Genomic DNA, 16,054 nt, shown 5'->3' with positions numbered 1-16,054 from the left:
TCAGGTTTATTTAACAGGGCCTCACAGCAGAATTGTGGCTCGCAGGGTGTGGCCTTTGTCAATGGAGTTGACACCGCCTTGTCATTCCCCCTGGAGACACAGGCCTGAACAGTGGTCCTCTGAGCTCCGACCCAAGAAGACCAGACTCCAGGAAGCTGTCCGCTGTCTCCCGAGTCTCCCCTTTTCCATCAGGAGCAGGAACTTGGGTTCTCTCTAAACCTAAGTGTCCTCCATGTGCAAAAGGGGAAAATGTATGCATAACATGCTTGGTACCTGGCCCACATTTGGGGGTCAGTCCCATGTTCTTCCTACCCTTGACCTTAGCCCCACCTCCAACGTACAGGGCCAACTCCCAGTGTTCCCCATGGTACAGGGCAAGGCTGGTATAATTCAGCTCTGACAGACCCTCTTGGAATCTGTCCATTGAGTGACCGAAAGTGACTAGTTTGCTGAGCCTGCATGGCACTTCCCCAAGGCTTAAGGATGTCTGAGCACATCAGCCTCCTCCTATGGTGTCCAGCACCCATTCCCAAAGGACTAGTAAGCCTAAGCCACAAAACCAAAGGCACAAACACAGGAGGATCCCAGAGTAGTCACTGCAGAAGGTCTTTGGGGTGGGGGTGAGGGTCTGAACCTACCCTGCCTGGAAGGGAGGCCCTGGGGGTTGAGGGGAGGGGGATTCAAGGTGGAAGGAACAACATGAGTAGGAGTCTGGCAGTGGGAACCAGGGCTGGTGTGGGGGGGTTGGAGGCTGGGCTTGGCTGATATGGGGGTGGTGGCTGTAATTCAAGACTGTCAAGGCCACTCACCTTCAGGGTAGGCACTGAAGGATCCTGAGTGCAGGAGGGACATGGTGAGAGCAGGACTCACGCTGGGTGACAGAGCCGTCCCTGAGGGGCTGCAGCAAAATGGAGAGGACGAACCTCACTGGACCGTGCAGGGCTGCGAGCAGCAGGACCTGGGCAGTGGCAGCCCAGGGACTGGTCAGCAGAGGGTCCCTGAGCTGGACACCTCCAGGCAGGGGTGCACCATCTGGTCCGCCCTCCCCGGGGATTGCTCGAGGGGGTGACGAGAAGGAGATGCCTTCCTGTTGGCAGGTGGGAGCCCCAGCACAGGCCCCACTACCCCCGGGCTACCCCATGGCCAGGAGGGAGAGCTGCCCAGAGTGTCCAGTGCTGTTTCCCTTCCAGGAACATGACATCGAGACACCGTACGGCCTGCTGCATGTGGTGATCCGGGGCTCCCCCAAAGGGAACCGCCCAGCCATCCTCACCTACCATGACGTGGGCCTTAACCGTAAGTTCACCCCAGCCTCATCCCGCCTTCCTCTGCCTCCCGACCTTCCCCACAGGGGCCCGCAGATCCCCATTTGCACTGAGTTCTGTGACCTTAGCTATTTGGGCCTTTGGTGTCCCTGCTGGCCCATAACACTGATCACCTCCACCTTGCCCCTCCTCTCAGGCCTGTGGCCCCCCCACCCTTTTGCTGAGCCCCCGCTGAGAAGTGTGTCTTTGCAGACAAGCTGTGCTTCAATACCTTCTTCAACTTCGAGGACATGCAGGAGATCACCAAGCACTTTGTGGTGTGCCACGTGGATGCCCCTGGTCAGCAGGTGGGGGCGTCACAGTTTCCCCAGGGGTAGGTACCTGGGAGCACCCCCTCCCAATCCCCCCCTGCAGCTCTGTGGCCCCATCTGCACCTGTGCCCTGACTTCCTCCTCTGCCTGCAGGTACCAGTTCCCCTCCATGGAGCAGCTGGCCGCCATGCTCCCCAGTGTGGTGCAGCACTTTGGGTGAGAAACCCCCTCCCCAGACTCTATCCCTGTGCTGGGGGCCAGAGGGTGCCTCCTGCCACTGCAGGGCCACCAGGCTCCAGCTGACAGCAATCCTGGGAAGTGGCTCCCCTAGCCCTCAAGTGACCAGCCATGCTTTCCACCAGGTTCAAGTACGTGATTGGCATCGGAGTGGGAGCTGGGGCCTATGTGCTGGCCAAGTTTGCGGTGAGTCTCCCAACACCCACCCCACCCCCACACCCATCCAGGGGCTGACTCCCTCTCCCTTCAACCCTTCAACCACAGGAACATTTGCTCTTTCTTCCTGCTCCTTCCCCTCCCCCTACTTCCTCATTACTTAGAAAAGCTCCTTTTTCCCCCTGTTTTTCATCCTAGGAAATTAGAAAAAAAAGGAGGTATTTTTTTTAATACATTTCCTCCAAAGACTATAAATTATAACGTGTTTAACCACTAGCCAGAGAATTTTCTGTTATCCACAAACTACACAAAGAATTGCTTTGGCCTCTAAGGGAGGATTATCCTAATCATTTGTGCACTGATTCGGGTAATATTTAAACATGAGTCATCTCTTAACCAAAAATTACGCTCACGTGAAAGTTTGGAAGGTTTAAAGAAAGTTGCATTTCAGAAACATTATGTTGGGCAGGAGCCCACAAGCTTCTCATCTCTGAAAACAAAAGCTTAATGTTCAGGATTTAAAATGTTTTTTTCCAAAGAAAAGAGCAAGAATTTTGAACCCCAGTACGGATTTCAGCACTTCACCAACTTGTTAACTGTCAGCCAACCCCCTGTCACCCTAGATGAACCCCACAGGATAACAGTGTCATACATATGTGATCATTCTCCCCTGAAGAAATCATTCCGATTTCTTTTACAATCAAACACAATGCAGGCTTTGGAAAGGTCACTTTGTTACTCCGCTACAACTTCTTTTTCTATGAAAGCAAAAAAACAAAATGCTTTATTGAAGATGTGTATTCCTCAGGCTTACAATAGCAGTATCCTCAAAGATCTGTTAAAAGGAGTGGAAATCAGTGTGATAGGCATAGGTTCGAAGTTGATCAAAGAATTTGGAAAGATTCCAAGTGGGAAGGAGGACAAGCAGGGGCAGCTGGAGGGAGTTCCCAGGAAGGTTCCAGCTGTATGACCCACTGGCATCTTGAAGTCCTTCCAGGACTGGGCCCCTCCTGCCCTTGTGAGATAGGCAGGCCCAGCACCTCCTTACAGCCTTCTGGGTGGGAAGACTGGGGCTCCCTATGCATTATTCCGCCTCCCAAGCCCTATCTTCCTCTCACGGCAGCTCATCTTTCCCGACCTGGTGGAAGGGCTGGTGCTGATGAACATTGACCCCAACGGCAAAGGCTGGATTGACTGGGCGGCCACCAAGGTGAGCATGGGACACTTAGATGGGGTAGGGGGCAGGGGTAAGGGGCCCCGCTCACACTGGTCTCCATCCCGGCCCACAGCTCTCTGGCCTGACCAGCACTTTACCTGATACGGTGCTAACCCACCTCTTCAGCCAGGTAAGGGGGTGGATAGTGGCTGGACTGGTGGTCTTGGGAGCCTCTTGCCCACTCTCGGGGGTGCCCAAGGCTTCTAGTCCCCTTCCTAGCCGGGCAGCAGGAGGGGGTCTGGGTTGTGACCTCTGCCCTGTCTCACTCTACTCCTCTGAGACAGATGTGGGGGGGCCTACTCCCACCCCTGGCTAGAGCCCTCCCCTCACTTCATGGGGCCCTGCCCCCAACACCCTCATGGTTGCTGGGAAGGGGACAGGGGCTGCTCTGGCTGCGCCTCCTGCATGACCCCTCTGAGACCATGTGGCTTCCTGTCTACTGTACATCTTCCCCTCCTTGATCCCCCGGGGGCCCCCAGGAGGAGCTGGTGAGCAACACAGAGCTGGTGCAGAGCTACCGGCAGCAGATTGGGAACGTGGTGAACCAGGCCAACCTGCAGCTCTTCTGGAACATGTACAACAGGTATTGACGATGGGGGTGGGTGGGGGTGGAGCTCAGCTCTGCGGCACCAGGCCACACAGTGCTCACTCTGTTGGGGTCCCCTCTGTACAACAATCATAGAAGGAGGCCAGCAGGGGACATGCTCTCCCCAGTTTGTGGATGAGCAGCTTGCTGTATCTCTGACAAGAGTCACTTCTTGCTCAGGGTCACCCTCCCTTGAAGGGCAGAGGGGAAGCAGGGCTGCAGACTCTGGTTCTTGGTTCTCTTCCACGCCTTCTCCGTTGGGGCACTGCTGTCCAGCCAGGAGCCATGGGGGGTGTGGGCAACATCACTGACCCCCACAGCCTGAGCCTCAGGCCTGACATCGGAAGATGAGGAGGAGGTTGGATGAAGTTCATGGTTTTCAAGCTGTGCTCCTTGGAGCCCACTGGCCTTCCCTCCTCTCTCCTCCCAATATTTATTAAGCACCTGTGCATGGTGCTGGGGATATCATGAAGAATGAGAATCAGGCCCGGCCTCCTGCTATGACCCGGCAAGTCCACACACAGGTGGCGTTGTATGTTAGAACTGTGCTTCAAGGGGGAGAGAGACCCAAATTCGAGGGCCCCCTGGCATGAATTGGGGTGGTCTGAGAAGTTCCACCTGAGGGGAGACCTGAAGACCCCCCTATTTGTGCAGAGCATGACCCTGTCTCCCTGTTTACCAGCTGGGATCTGTGAAGCCTTTTCCGTAGCGGAGACAATTCAGTAACCTTAAGCCCCAACTCTGGGCCCAGCCTGGGATGTTGGGCCATACTGGTGCTGTGGGAGGATGGGCTATGGCCCCGGGGCACACGGCCCCCCTCCACCTCTGTCTCTCCCTGCAGCCGCAGAGACCTGGACATTAACAGGCCTGGAACAGTGCCCAATGCCAAGACGCTCCGGTGAGTGCCCCTCACCCCCCGGCCCGCCCCTGCCCCCCATGCCCAGTCCAGACAGCTCTTTTCCTCTGTGTCTACAGCTGCCCCGTGATGCTGGTGGTGGGGGATAATGCACCTGCTGAGGATGGGGTGGTGAGTCTGGGGCCGCCCTGAGTAGGGGTGGGAGGTGGGAGGGAAGGGACCACTGGCCTCTGGCCAGCGGGGCAGGCCCTGATTTAACGGCTCTCAGAGCCAAGCATCCCCACCTGGCACAGCCCCACCCTTCCAGTGAGGGAGGCATGGAACCCTGAGGGAGCTGGGGCCAGACCACCTGCCTGCCAGTCAACCCCTCCACCCCTCCCTTCCCGCAGTGCAGTCCCACCTTGACCTCGCCCACTCCAGGCCCAGACACAGAGCTCTCCTCTCTACAGCTTGCTCCGTTCACTGTGAAATAACTCCTGAGCATTTGCATCCTTTGACTACGACTTGCACCCACTGCATTTGGGGATTATAACCTTTCCCACTGGAACTTTGGAGGCAGGCGGCCAGGGGTTTCATGTCCCCCTTAGCACAGAGGGTCCAGGAGTCCCCAGGGCAGTCCCCAATGTGTACAGAAACTAGTATGCCTTCCCTATGTCTGAGGGCTTGGGAATGGGGTGTGGGCTGTGCTGTCCAGGCGCAGGCCTCAGCCTCCTGCCGATGCTTGGCCCTCCCCCACCTCACCGCCTGACCCCTGTGGTCCCTGGGTCTTCCTCAGCCACTCCCACCAAGGGGGCCCCTGGCTCCCCATGAGGAGCTGGCCCAGCCCCTGCCCCTGCCCCAGGCCTACCCTGCCAGCAGCCATGGGTGGGAGTCCAGGGGTCTCAGGGCCCTTAAGGGCTGCTCCCTTACCTGCAGAGGCTTGGACTTTGGGAAGGCAGCCTGGTGAGGGGCAGCCTCAGCCAGGGCTGCGTTGCCACCTGTGTCTGCCCCCTGCACGCTGAACCTCCCCAGTACAGTCTCCGGGCCTGGCAACAGACCCTGCCTTAGTGACTGGGGTGGGGGGCTCCCTGGATATGGGGCTGGGGCTGCCTTACTGTGTTGACCTTATCCCTAGGTGGAGTGCAACTCCAAACTGGACCCAACCACCACTACCTTCCTGAAGGTGAGACCTTCCTCCCCTTCCTCCACTTCCTCCCCAGACAAGGGCCCAGCCTCAGGGAGGGGCCTGCCTGGGGTCCTAGGGCAGGCAGGAGGGAGCAGGACAGTGTGTCTGCTCAGGGTGGCCTGGGCAAGGTGTGGGGGGACCCCTGCCCAGCTCACCCCCCTCTTTTCCCTGCAGATGGCAGATTCCGGGGGGCTCCCCCAGGTCACACAGGTGAGCCCTCTCTCCCTCATCTTAGCCCAGGTGGGAGGAGCCTCCCCTCCCCCCAATCCCAGGCAGCCAATCAAAGCATGTGACTGTCCCTCTGTCCTGCAGCCAGGGAAGCTGACTGAGGCCTTCAAATACTTCCTGCAAGGCATGGGCTACAGTAAGTTAACTTCCCCCTGCCCCTGCCCTGGGGACTGGTGGGCAGGGGGCAGAGTGGGACTGGCACCAGCAGCAGCAGGTGACACCAAGCAGCCTGGGGGCATATGAGATCTGTGTCAGCAGGGCCCAGATGCTGTGCCACTCACCACATGCTCCCCACTATGACTGGAGACTCTCTAGGGCACCTCCACCTGAGTTGTGAGTAGATGATCCCAGGCTGTGTCTGGCTCTCCCATGCCCTTGGGGAGGCTGTGGGACACGTTCTCATGGCAATGTTGAAATGGTAGGCTCTTTTTCCAGGCCTGGGGGACCAGAGCCTGGGGTGGGGGCCTGCCCAGAAAGGCTACCTAAAGGTGAGTCATACACACCACCCATTCCCCTGCCAGACCTACAGCACTTGAGAAGGGCTTTTGTCACAAGTGGTGGATGGTCCCAGGGGCAGCAGAGTGGTCTTGAAGTCTGGGGCCTGACAAAGGCGCGTGGGGCCATCTGGGTGTTTGGAGAGAGCCGAAGGCAGCTGAGCCTGGGGGTAGCATATGTGAAGACCCCAAAATGATAGGGGCTGTGGGGTGGCAATGCCCACTCTCCTCCCCTCTCCAAACCACCTCTTGTGCAGGGATGAGCCACCCAGATTGCTCAAGAGCACCTCCAAAACCCACGCACACATACACACATGCACGCAAGCACACTCACACCTTATCAACTTGATTCCTCCCCTTTCCCGAACATACCTGGCCCTCCCGCTGGAAGCAGAACTCCCCTACCTGAATATCTCTCCACCCAGACCTCAGTCCCTGGAGCTTGTGCCTCCTTGGAAGGCCTGCAGGGGAAGGCTGGGGGCCCAGCCAGGAGAGGCGCTCCCTCTCTGTGAAAAAGTGGGGCAGAGAGAGGCCGAAGCTAGCGGTGGGACACAGTGGGAACTCAGAGGTTGGGCCTGAGCCCAGGGGGCTCTCAGTGAACACCTGTGAGATGAGGAGATGAGCAATGCTTGTTGGGCTGGGACATATGCTCAAGGCCCTGGGAGAAATACCACCAGGCAGCCCAAGAGGTGGGCAGGATTTAGGAGCTGGTGCAGGCCTCCCCCATTTTGTACCTGGGGAGACAGATCCAGAAGGGTGCAGGTGCTGGCACTCAGATATGGGCCCCAGAAAGCCCTGTCAACACAAGGCCCTCAGCGCTGCAGCCCAGGCTGGAGAAGAGGGGGCAAGAGGATTGCCCCCACTGTGGTGTCAGGGTTCCCTCCGGGGCTGCTACTCTGGTGGGTGGCAGGGGTGGGCTTCCTGAGGCTCTGGGCCTGCCCTAGCCCACTCTGTGCCTGCTGTCTTGTCGTCTTCTCTCTCCGACCCATTGCAACACCCCGGCCTTGCCGGATCACACTCTTCACCCATGTTCTGTGTCTCCCCCCGCCCCACCCTGCCCCGCCCCGCCCCTCTGGCTCTGTCTTCTCTCTTAGTTGCATACTTGAAGGACCGAAGGCTGAGTGGAGGAGCAGGTAGCCCTGTGGCCCCTCCCCTGATGCATGGACCCCCGCCCCAGTCCCCCCTGCTCCTGCCTCTGTGTGGTGCTGCAGCCGGGCCTCATCTTGCTGTGGTTGGGAACTCTCTTATGTCCTGCTCGCCTCCAAAGCCCAAGAGCGTCCTGCTTTTTCACTGATCCTGGGCCAAGTGGGCTGCATCCCACATGAGGCTTGGGTGGGGTTTAGAGCAGTCTGGTTTCTGGGTTGCCATGGGCCACGTGGCTTCCACAGCTCAGGCTGTTGGAACCAGAGCCTCTCAGAGGTACTGCCCGGGCCTGGCCACAGGGGCAAGGGTGCCCAGCCATGCCTGAGCCGAATGGGTGGCCAGTTGAGTCCAGGAAGGTGGAGCTTGCCCACCTGAGCTTGCTCTCAGGAGTCTTGTCAAAGTCCAAATAAGGACAGAAACTAGACTTATGGCAGTTTGTGGCCACCACACCTTGTCCTCCTTTACAGAAGTAGTCCTGCTCCCCTATCCCATCATCCTCTTAATGGAGGTATCGTTGGAAATAACGTCCCATCCCAGCAGCAGCTCAGGGGTACCCAGTCGGATCACCCTGTTCTGGCCAGAGCTCTGGCCAGTTGTCACCCCCCACCTCTTTGGCTCAGTTACGGTTGCTGATGCTGCATGCCTCTGGCTTAACAAAGTAGGTGCCAGAGCCGTGGCTTGAAATGGGCCTCTGTGCCGTTGGAAGAACGGGTCTTGCTGGCCGCTTTGCTTGCGTCAGTCCTTTTCCTGCCTGCTGGCACTCAGCCCTGCCTGCCAGTCCTCATGCCTGTCCCTTTTCTATCCACAGTGCCCTCGGCTAGCATGACCCGCCTCGCCCGCTCCCGGACCGCGTCACTCACCAGTGCCAGTTCGGTGGATGGCAGCCGCCCGCAGGCCTGCACCCACTCAGAAAGCAGCGAGGGCCTGGGCCAGGTCAATCACACCATGGAGGTGTCCTGTTGAAGCCCCTGGCCCAGCAGAGCCACCCAGCTGCCCCCCACTCCCTCATCCTCTGCATCAATGTCCCATTGCCATCCTCGCTCCGGCTCATTTCCCTTTTAGTTTATTTTTGTGAAGGCCAAGGGGAGGAAATGGGTTTACTTCTTTTTTTGTTAAAAAGATGAGGGGATTCATCCTAGATGCTGCAGAACAATGTCCAGATGGTTTGAGAGGCTCCTCCCCCCACCCCAGCTCACCTTGTTAACTTGGCTGACTTAGATTCCCTCTTCCAACTCCCCACAGTCAGGGCGGGGTAGAGGGAGGAAGGGGATTTGCTAAGGAGAGAGCTGGAGTCCTTCTCTGGGCAGGATCCAGGATATCCTAGGCGGAAGAAAGCATGGGATGACCCCCTTGGGCAGACAGGTTTGAAGATGGGGTGGGGTTTTGAAGTGGTGTGCTGGGACAGCAGGAGCACAGGGTCCAGCTCAGGTACTGAGGTGACAACCAGGAGACAACACTGGGGAGCAGTGGGAGGCAGGCACCCTGCAGTTCTGCAGGCCCCTTTCTCCCCATCTCCTCACCAAGCACATCTGTTTGTCTTTTTGCACATATGACAATCATCTGAACCATAGCCACAAGGGGGTGCTCCTACCAGGCAGCAGTTTTCCTGGTGCTCTCTTGGCTGGCCTGGTGATGTGGGCCAGGCAGGCAGGGACTAACAGAGTTTCTCTGCCCAAGGAAGACAGAACACAGAGGACCATAAAGGCAGGAACCCCACAGACTGTCTCAGCCCATACACTACACCACCTCCTGGCCTTGTCCGATGTCTGTACCAAGGCCTTGAGGTAGAAAGTTGCCTGATCCTCTGTTTCCATTGGGACTGGATTTGGGGGCTGAGCTTAAATGCTAGGAGAGCCCATCGGGGTTGGGCAGACCCGACCACTTCATGGTGCCTGCCTTGGGGAAGCAGTATGTGGCCAGAGGCCATGGTGGCTGATTCCCAATTCCATAGAGGACAACCTAATCAACAGCAGCGTGTCCAAGGCCACCGGAAACATGGTGGTGTTAGATTTCTGGTCAAGCTATGCCAATATTTTCTGTGGGTATCACTAAGAAAGGAAGTTTACTTGGAGATAACTGGTCTAAGGCAGACTTCTGCAGGCCCACATCACCGTCTCAGGACTATTGGAGTGGCTTGGGCCTTGCTGGGTCCTGGGGTGGGAGGTGAAGGTTCCTAAAGTGAACAAGGGCCAGGCAGAGGAGAAAGGCTCTCCACACACCCTGGTCCCCTCCCCGTTCACGTGAAGCCTAGGACTGTGCCATACACATCCTACCCACCCACACAGGGAGAATTTCCCAATCTGAAAACTGGAGCTACTGGTCTCAGAGACTCAATTGCACAAAACGAAATAGTAAAAGGGGAGAGAGAGCAATGAAAACTGCAGGGCTGTGGAGGGGACAGTTGTGTGTGGGGTGCTCTGAGGCTGAGCGGACACCTGCATCCACCTTTCCTTTGCACATATCACACCCTTCTAGAATCTTAAGCCATTACTAGACTGCTCTAGAGCCTGGTGGAGTGTTAGTCTGTGCCCAGTTCTATTCATTCACGTGCTTCCTTTGAATATCAAATGTGACTGTTTGAAAAGCTGGTAGAATTAATCCCTCTTTACTGTAGATAGTGCTGCAGACCTTGGATTTTTTTTTTCTGTGTTCTTTCAGATGAGATATCTATAAATATCTATACATTATATATATATATATATGTGTGTTTGTGTGTGTGTGTGTGTGTATGTATATTGGGTCTTCCTGGGTGTGGTTTTCCATCAGAGGTGGTCTCTTTGGTCAAGTGAACTTCTACTGGAGTTTATTATTTTCCTCTCTGTATAAAGTGAAGAACCTAACTTTATGTATTCTGGTGGCTGATGTCATGAAACTTTGAGATGACAAAATGTAAAACAAATAAAAACCCTTGTCAAATAGAGTTAATTAACTGTGTTGACAAACTAATAAGTGAAGAATTCAAGTATAGTGCCGCCAGGCCCGTTACGGGAAGCTTTTGAGATGGCAGCATTGAGGTCCTTCCTGGGTTTAGGTGGGACTGAGTATGCAGGAGTTCCCATTGCTGTTTCTACTTCTAGTTCTATTTAAAAAACTCAACTCCTGGGGACCTGAACTCAGGACCACTCAGATCAAGAATCACATGCTCTACCAACTGAACCAGCCAGGTCCCCCACTTATTTACAGTTCTTATCACATTATCTTACCAATCCTTATGTGTTTTTGTTTGTTTGTTTGTTTTTTTAATTAGCTAGTGAGGAAGAGCAGCGAAGAGGGGGAAGTAAAAGGAGAAACAGATTCCCTGCTAAACCGCAGCCCGGTGCTGCGGGATCCCAGGACCCCAAGATCATGACCACAGTTGAAGGCAGATGCTTCACTGAGCCACCGCCCAGGTGCCCACCCATCCTTACGTTAATTCCACATGGTATATGTTATCTCAGTTTCACAGCTGAGGAAACAGAGCCTCAAGATAAAGAATTTGCCATCTTATTAGGCTTCTTATTAAGCCAAGCTGGGAGCTGGCTTTAACATTGTGTGACTGCAAAGCCCTCTATATTCGCTGCTTCAGTTTCTTAAAAGTATTCTACTTTCCTGTGTTTAACCACCATTTCTGATTCACTCATTTACTTAATAGATACTGCGTACCTGCTATGTGTCAACTAATAAAGCACGTAAATAAAACCCCATGTATACGATGAAAAACAGAGGGATATACTAGCAAGTGCGGCGGAGGGGCTATTCCAGCCCTGGGAACTCTTCCCGTGCCCCTTCCCGTGCCCCTCGGAAACACACACGCACGCGCACACGCAACCTGCTCTTACGGAGCAAATAACACGGGTTGGACGAGCTGAGTGGCTGGGACTCGAGATCAGGAAGGCAGACTCAGACCCTCGCTCGATGCGGGTCCTCTGGAGGGACCCGACCGCACGTCTTCTAGACCCCGCTGGGGACACCCCGGCCCCGGGAGCACGTTCCCGGGAGGAGCGATCGCGCAGGCTCCAAGCCCCGCTCGCCCTCCACCCCGCGGCCCGGGCCACGTCACGTGGCCCGCGTCCCCGCCCCCGTCCCCGTCCCCGCCCCCGTCCCCGTCCCCGTCCCCGCCCCCGTCCCCGCCAGGCCCTTCCCCAGACGCCGGAAGTGCGCGCGCGGGGCTCTAGGGCCGCGGGGCCGCGGGGCCGCGGGGCCGGGACCATGGCGACCCGGGCTAAGCGCCGGCGGGTAAGTCGCAGGGTCCTCCCCGCCGCGCCTCGTCCCTACCCTGCCCGCAGCGCGGCCCCCCGCCCCCTCCCTCCGCTCGCGCAGGCCCCCGCCCTCTCACCGCGCCCCTTCCCCCACCCAGAGCACTTCCTCCACGCGCGCCTCGGCCTCCTCCGGGGCGGGCCGTCTCCGCGGCGCTCGCTCGTTTCAGGTGGCGGGGCCCGTGCGCGGTAGCGACCCGGACCCGGACCTGGACCCGGTGGCCGGCTTCCTGAGCTGGTGCCGGCAGGTGGGGCTGGAGCTGAGTCCCAAGGTGAGGCGGCGGGGGCGCGGGCGCGGGCGCGGGCGGGGGCGGGGGCGCGGGCGCGGGCGCGGGCGGGCGGGGGCGCAGGCCAGCTCGGACCGGCCGCTCCCCCGTTCAGGTGACGGTGAGCCGGCAGGGCACGGTGGCCGGCTACGGTATGGTGGCCCGGGAGAGCGTGCAGCCCGGGGAGCTGCTGTTCGCCGTGCCGCGGGCCGCGCTCCTGTCGCAGCACACCTGCTCCATAGGCGGCCTGCTGGAGCGAGGTGGGTGCGCCTGCGGGAGCGGGACGGGGAGGCGGGCCGCGGGGTGGCGCCCGGGCTCTCACCTCCCCGTCTCCCTCAGAGCGAGGCGCGCTGCAGAGCCAGTCGGGCTGGGTGCCGCTGCTGTTGGCGCTGCTGCATGAGCTGCAGACCCCAGCCTCGCTCTGGAGCCCCTACTTTGCGCTCTGGCCGGAGTTGGGCCGCTTGGAACACCCCATGTTCTGGTGAGAGCCTCAGTACGGGTGGGGAGCACCAGCACCATAGCCTAGCTCAAACAGCCCTGGCCCGGGGACAGGGCTCCCAAGCACTAGTCTCGGTGGGATGTGTGAAGGGAACCCGGTGGGGTCTCCCTGCAGGCCCGAGGAGGAGCGCCGGCAACTGCTGCAGGGCACGGGCGTACCGGAGGCCGTGGAGAAGGACTTGGCCAACATCCGCAGTGAATACTATTCCATCGTGTTGCCCTTCATGGAAGCCCACCCGGATCTTTTCAGCCCCAGGGTTCGCTCCCTGGATCTCTACCGCCAGCTTGTGGCTCTTGTGATGGCCTACAGGTCAGTGAGCAGAACGAAGGACTTTTTTGCTTTAGAATTCTATTGAGGGATGAGAGGGGAAAGAACACTGAACCACACCCCAGTCTCTGGGCTTTAGCAAAGTTCTCTTTGTGGCAGCTTTCAGGAACCACTGGAGGAAGAGGACGATGAAAAGGAGCCAAACTCCCCTTTGATGGTGCCTGCTGCAGACATACTAAACCACTTAGCCAATCATAATGCCAATCTAGAATACTCTCCGGTGAGTGGATCCCTCTTAGTTATTCCTTTAAAAAAAAAATGTATTCATGAGAGAGGCAGAGGCAGGCTCCCCATGGGGAGCCCAATGCTGGACTGGATCCCAGGACCCTGGGACCACGACGTGAGCAAAAGACACTCAACCATTGAGCCACCCAGGTGCTGTTATTATTGCACGGATGATCAGGCATTTGATTCAAACCAGTGCTTGTCATTTATGCTGGTGGGACAGTTGGGCTAAGTGGGCTCCATTCTTGGCATGGTAAAAATGCATAGGTGAAATTAGCTTTTTTTTTTTTTTTTTTTTTTTTAATGTATCTTCAGTTTGTGTATTCCCGTCAAATAGTTTGAACACAAAACCTCAGCCCACAAAGAAAGTTTTGGTTAAGTCTCTGCTAAGCTACTGCAATCATTTTTTTGGTGCTGGAGGTTGGCTCCTCTATGCAGTCCGTACCAGTGAGCCAAGGCAGTGTTGGGGCCCTCCTGACATCAGCCTGGAACAGCTATACAGTCATTACTTTTGGGGAAGGGGGAGAAAAGGGCATGGCCATAGGTCAGATCTAAGATGATACCAGGGTTATGTATCAATTCCATTTGCTTTGTGGAAAGTTGCAAGAAAAGATCCGAGTTCTTGAAATTAGGGAATGGCTGTTTTTTTAATCCTAGCCTCTGTCTGCCATTCCTACTTTGATCTGAGTTTAACTGTTCATTTTTAAAAGCTAGTAGCTTTAAGTTCTGAAGAGGACTAAGGAGAGAGACTTACTTAATCAAGTAATGGGGCTAAACTTGACCTTTCTAAATCACACCTCTTTCATCCTATTGTACAGGCATGCCTCACTTTATTATACTTCAGATAGATTGTGCTTTTTACAAATTGAAGGTTTGTGTCAATCCTGTGTTGAGCAAGTCTATCAGTGCCATTTTTCTAACACCACATGCTTCACATCTGTTTTATTTTGGGAAGAATCTTAGTACAAAATTTCTCATTACTATATTTGTTTTGGTGATCTGATCAGTAATTACAACTCACAGAAAACTCAGATGGTTAGCACAGTTTAGCAATAAAGCTGTTTTCTACAATAAGATTTTTATATGCACTGGGATGTCAAAGTTCATTTCACTCGCATTTAAAAAAACTTGTTTTGTGGTGGTCTGGAGCTGAACCCTAAGTACAATTTCTGAGGTGTGCCTATACAGGATCATAATAGGAACTAAAAGTAGAATGTTGGTAGGTATGTGATCAGTCCCATTGTTGAACTGTACCCACTGGGAGGCTTTTCCTAAGAGGGAATTAATCTTCATGGAGCTGCCCAAAGAAAGGCCAGGTCCCAGCTTCTCCCTTCCACCCTAGAATTGTCTTCGGATGGTGGCCACTCAGCCCATTCCTAAAGGCCATGAAATTTTCAACACTTACGGACAGATGGCTAACTGGCAACTGATTCATATGTATGGTTTTGCTGAACCATATCCTGACAACACAGATGACACAGCTGACATTCAGATGGTGACAGTTCGTGAAGCAGCATTACAGGGTGAGTGTCTGATTGATCCAGTCTTGGGAGACTGGTGGACAGGTCTCTATCCCCACCCCGGGTGCTCTTACATAGCAGCAGTTGTTTTTTGGATACTGGGTTGTAGACTAAAAAGCAATGATGATTTTAGACGGAGACTTTCACACTATTACTATCTACAGGAACAAAAGTTGAAGCTGAAAGGCTCTTACTGTTGGAACGGTGGGATTTCTTATGCAAACTGGAGATGGTTGGGGAAGAGGGAGCCTTTGTGATTGGGCGTGAGGAGGTACTGACTGAAGAGGAATTGACCACAACACTCAAGGTAAAGGGCTGAGAATGGCTAAAATGTTTAGAGGTAGATAAAGCTAGATGAGAAAGGAAAGGTGGGATGGAGGGAGAAGACACTTATTAAGCTGCCAAAATAGGCTTCTCTAAATTCAGAAATTGACAAAGGACAATCAAATTCCTAATCAAAAGGCCCAACAATTGCTTCTAGGTACTATGCATGTCTGCTGAGGAGTTCAGAGAGTTTAAAGACCAAGATGGATGGGGAGATAATAAAAGGGAAGAGGACAGCTTGACAATCAAAAATATCCCCAAACTTAAAGCATCATGGAGACAGCTTCTTCGGGACAGTGTTTTGTTGACCCTGCAAACCTATGCCACAGACTTAAAATCTGAACAAGATTTACTAAGTAACAAGGAGGTCTACACCAAACTCAGCTGGAGGGAACAGCAGGCCTTACAGGTTCGCTTTGGTCAGAAGATGATCCTAAACCAGTTGTTGGAACTGACAAGTTAGCAGGTTCCCTGTTGTCTGAAGGAACATGCACGAGAAGAATTTTATTTGAAGCTAATATTCACTGATATTTGAAAAAAAGGAAATTTGCATCTTTTGCTTTGGTTTCCCTTTATTAAATACCAAAAGGAAAAGTAGCAAAGATAGTGTGCTAGGTAGGGTTAACTAAGAACTGTGTAAGAACCGGGCATAGCAGACTCGGGAATTGCTGCTGGTCACTAAGACCAATAAATTTTATAACTATTTTGTTCTTGGTTTGAACCAGAGTTAGCAGAAATGTGATAGTAATAAGGTCTTTAGTATAAGCTAGCATTTAGTAACATGGACTTTGAAAGTAGACCTGGGTCTGTTTTGAGCAAATTTTTCCCAAGACCTTGTTTCCTCTTTAAGGGAAGAAACCCTAAGACACCAATGACATTCAAACCTCATTAAAATTTCTATTTAATCTTGAACCTTTTTGTCCTCTGTGGCCATGAAACTTGACAGTCATTAAAGGTAAGGTATATTTTAAGTGGCATAAATTTTAAATATTTTTTAAAAG

The 16,054-nt window shown here is 54.6% G+C and overlaps 2 protein-coding genes across 10 annotated transcripts in view; both read left to right on the top strand.

The window, feature by feature from the left end:
* NDRG4 (NDRG family member 4) overlaps positions 1–10,582 on the top strand; it is a 39,716-nt gene extending 29,134 nt beyond the window's left edge. For 2 of the 8 annotated variants that reach the window (XM_038530899.1, XM_038530903.1), the window contains 14 exons: positions 1,191–1,296; positions 1,518–1,638; positions 1,730–1,792; positions 1,939–1,999; positions 3,093–3,179; positions 3,259–3,315; positions 3,665–3,768; positions 4,613–4,669; positions 4,747–4,798; positions 5,742–5,789; positions 5,967–6,002; positions 6,105–6,156; positions 7,609–7,647; positions 8,466–10,582. In XM_038530899.1, the coding sequence (XP_038386827.1) occupies positions 1,191–1,296; positions 1,518–1,638; positions 1,730–1,792; positions 1,939–1,999; positions 3,093–3,179; positions 3,259–3,315; positions 3,665–3,768; positions 4,613–4,669; positions 4,747–4,798; positions 5,742–5,789; positions 5,967–6,002; positions 6,105–6,156; positions 7,609–7,647; positions 8,466–8,620 (1,038 nt within the window). In that variant the 3' untranslated portion in view covers positions 8,621–10,582. Of the gene's footprint in view, positions 1–1,190; positions 1,297–1,517; positions 1,639–1,729; positions 1,793–1,938; positions 2,000–3,092; positions 3,180–3,258; positions 3,316–3,664; positions 3,769–4,612; positions 4,670–4,746; positions 4,799–5,741; positions 5,790–5,966; positions 6,003–6,104; positions 6,157–6,278; positions 6,354–6,442; positions 7,564–7,608; positions 7,648–8,465 lie in introns of those variants that run through there. The other 6 variants (XM_038530898.1, XM_038530897.1, XM_038530902.1 and 3 more) reach the window with 4 other exon arrangements.
* A 1,226-nt stretch (positions 10,583–11,808) lies between these two features.
* Positions 11,809–15,965, top strand: SETD6 (SET domain containing 6, protein lysine methyltransferase). Of its 2 annotated transcripts, none has more exons than XM_038530895.1 (9): positions 11,809–11,872; positions 11,994–12,164; positions 12,274–12,418; positions 12,498–12,639; positions 12,772–12,966; positions 13,084–13,204; positions 14,552–14,732; positions 14,894–15,036; positions 15,211–15,965. In XM_038530895.1, exons 1-9 carry the CDS (start codon positions 11,846–11,848, stop codon positions 15,514–15,516), a joined length of 1,431 nt encoding a protein of 476 aa, XP_038386823.1. In that variant the 5' UTR covers positions 11,809–11,845; the 3' UTR covers positions 15,517–15,965. The 2 variants fall into 2 exon arrangements, with proteins under 2 accessions (XP_038386823.1, XP_038386824.1); XM_038530896.1 differs by having other exon boundaries at positions 11,818–11,872; positions 12,063–12,164.
* Positions 15,966–16,054: the final 89 nt, after the last annotated feature.

The sequence above is a fragment of the Canis lupus genome, chromosome 2, assembly GCF_011100685.1.
Source record: "Canis lupus familiaris isolate Mischka breed German Shepherd chromosome 2, alternate assembly UU_Cfam_GSD_1.0, whole genome shotgun sequence".
Taxonomy (NCBI): domain Eukaryota; kingdom Metazoa; phylum Chordata; class Mammalia; order Carnivora; family Canidae; genus Canis; species Canis lupus.
The sequence above is the reverse complement of the archived record's forward strand: the minus strand, read 5'-3'. Positions and strand labels throughout refer to the sequence as shown.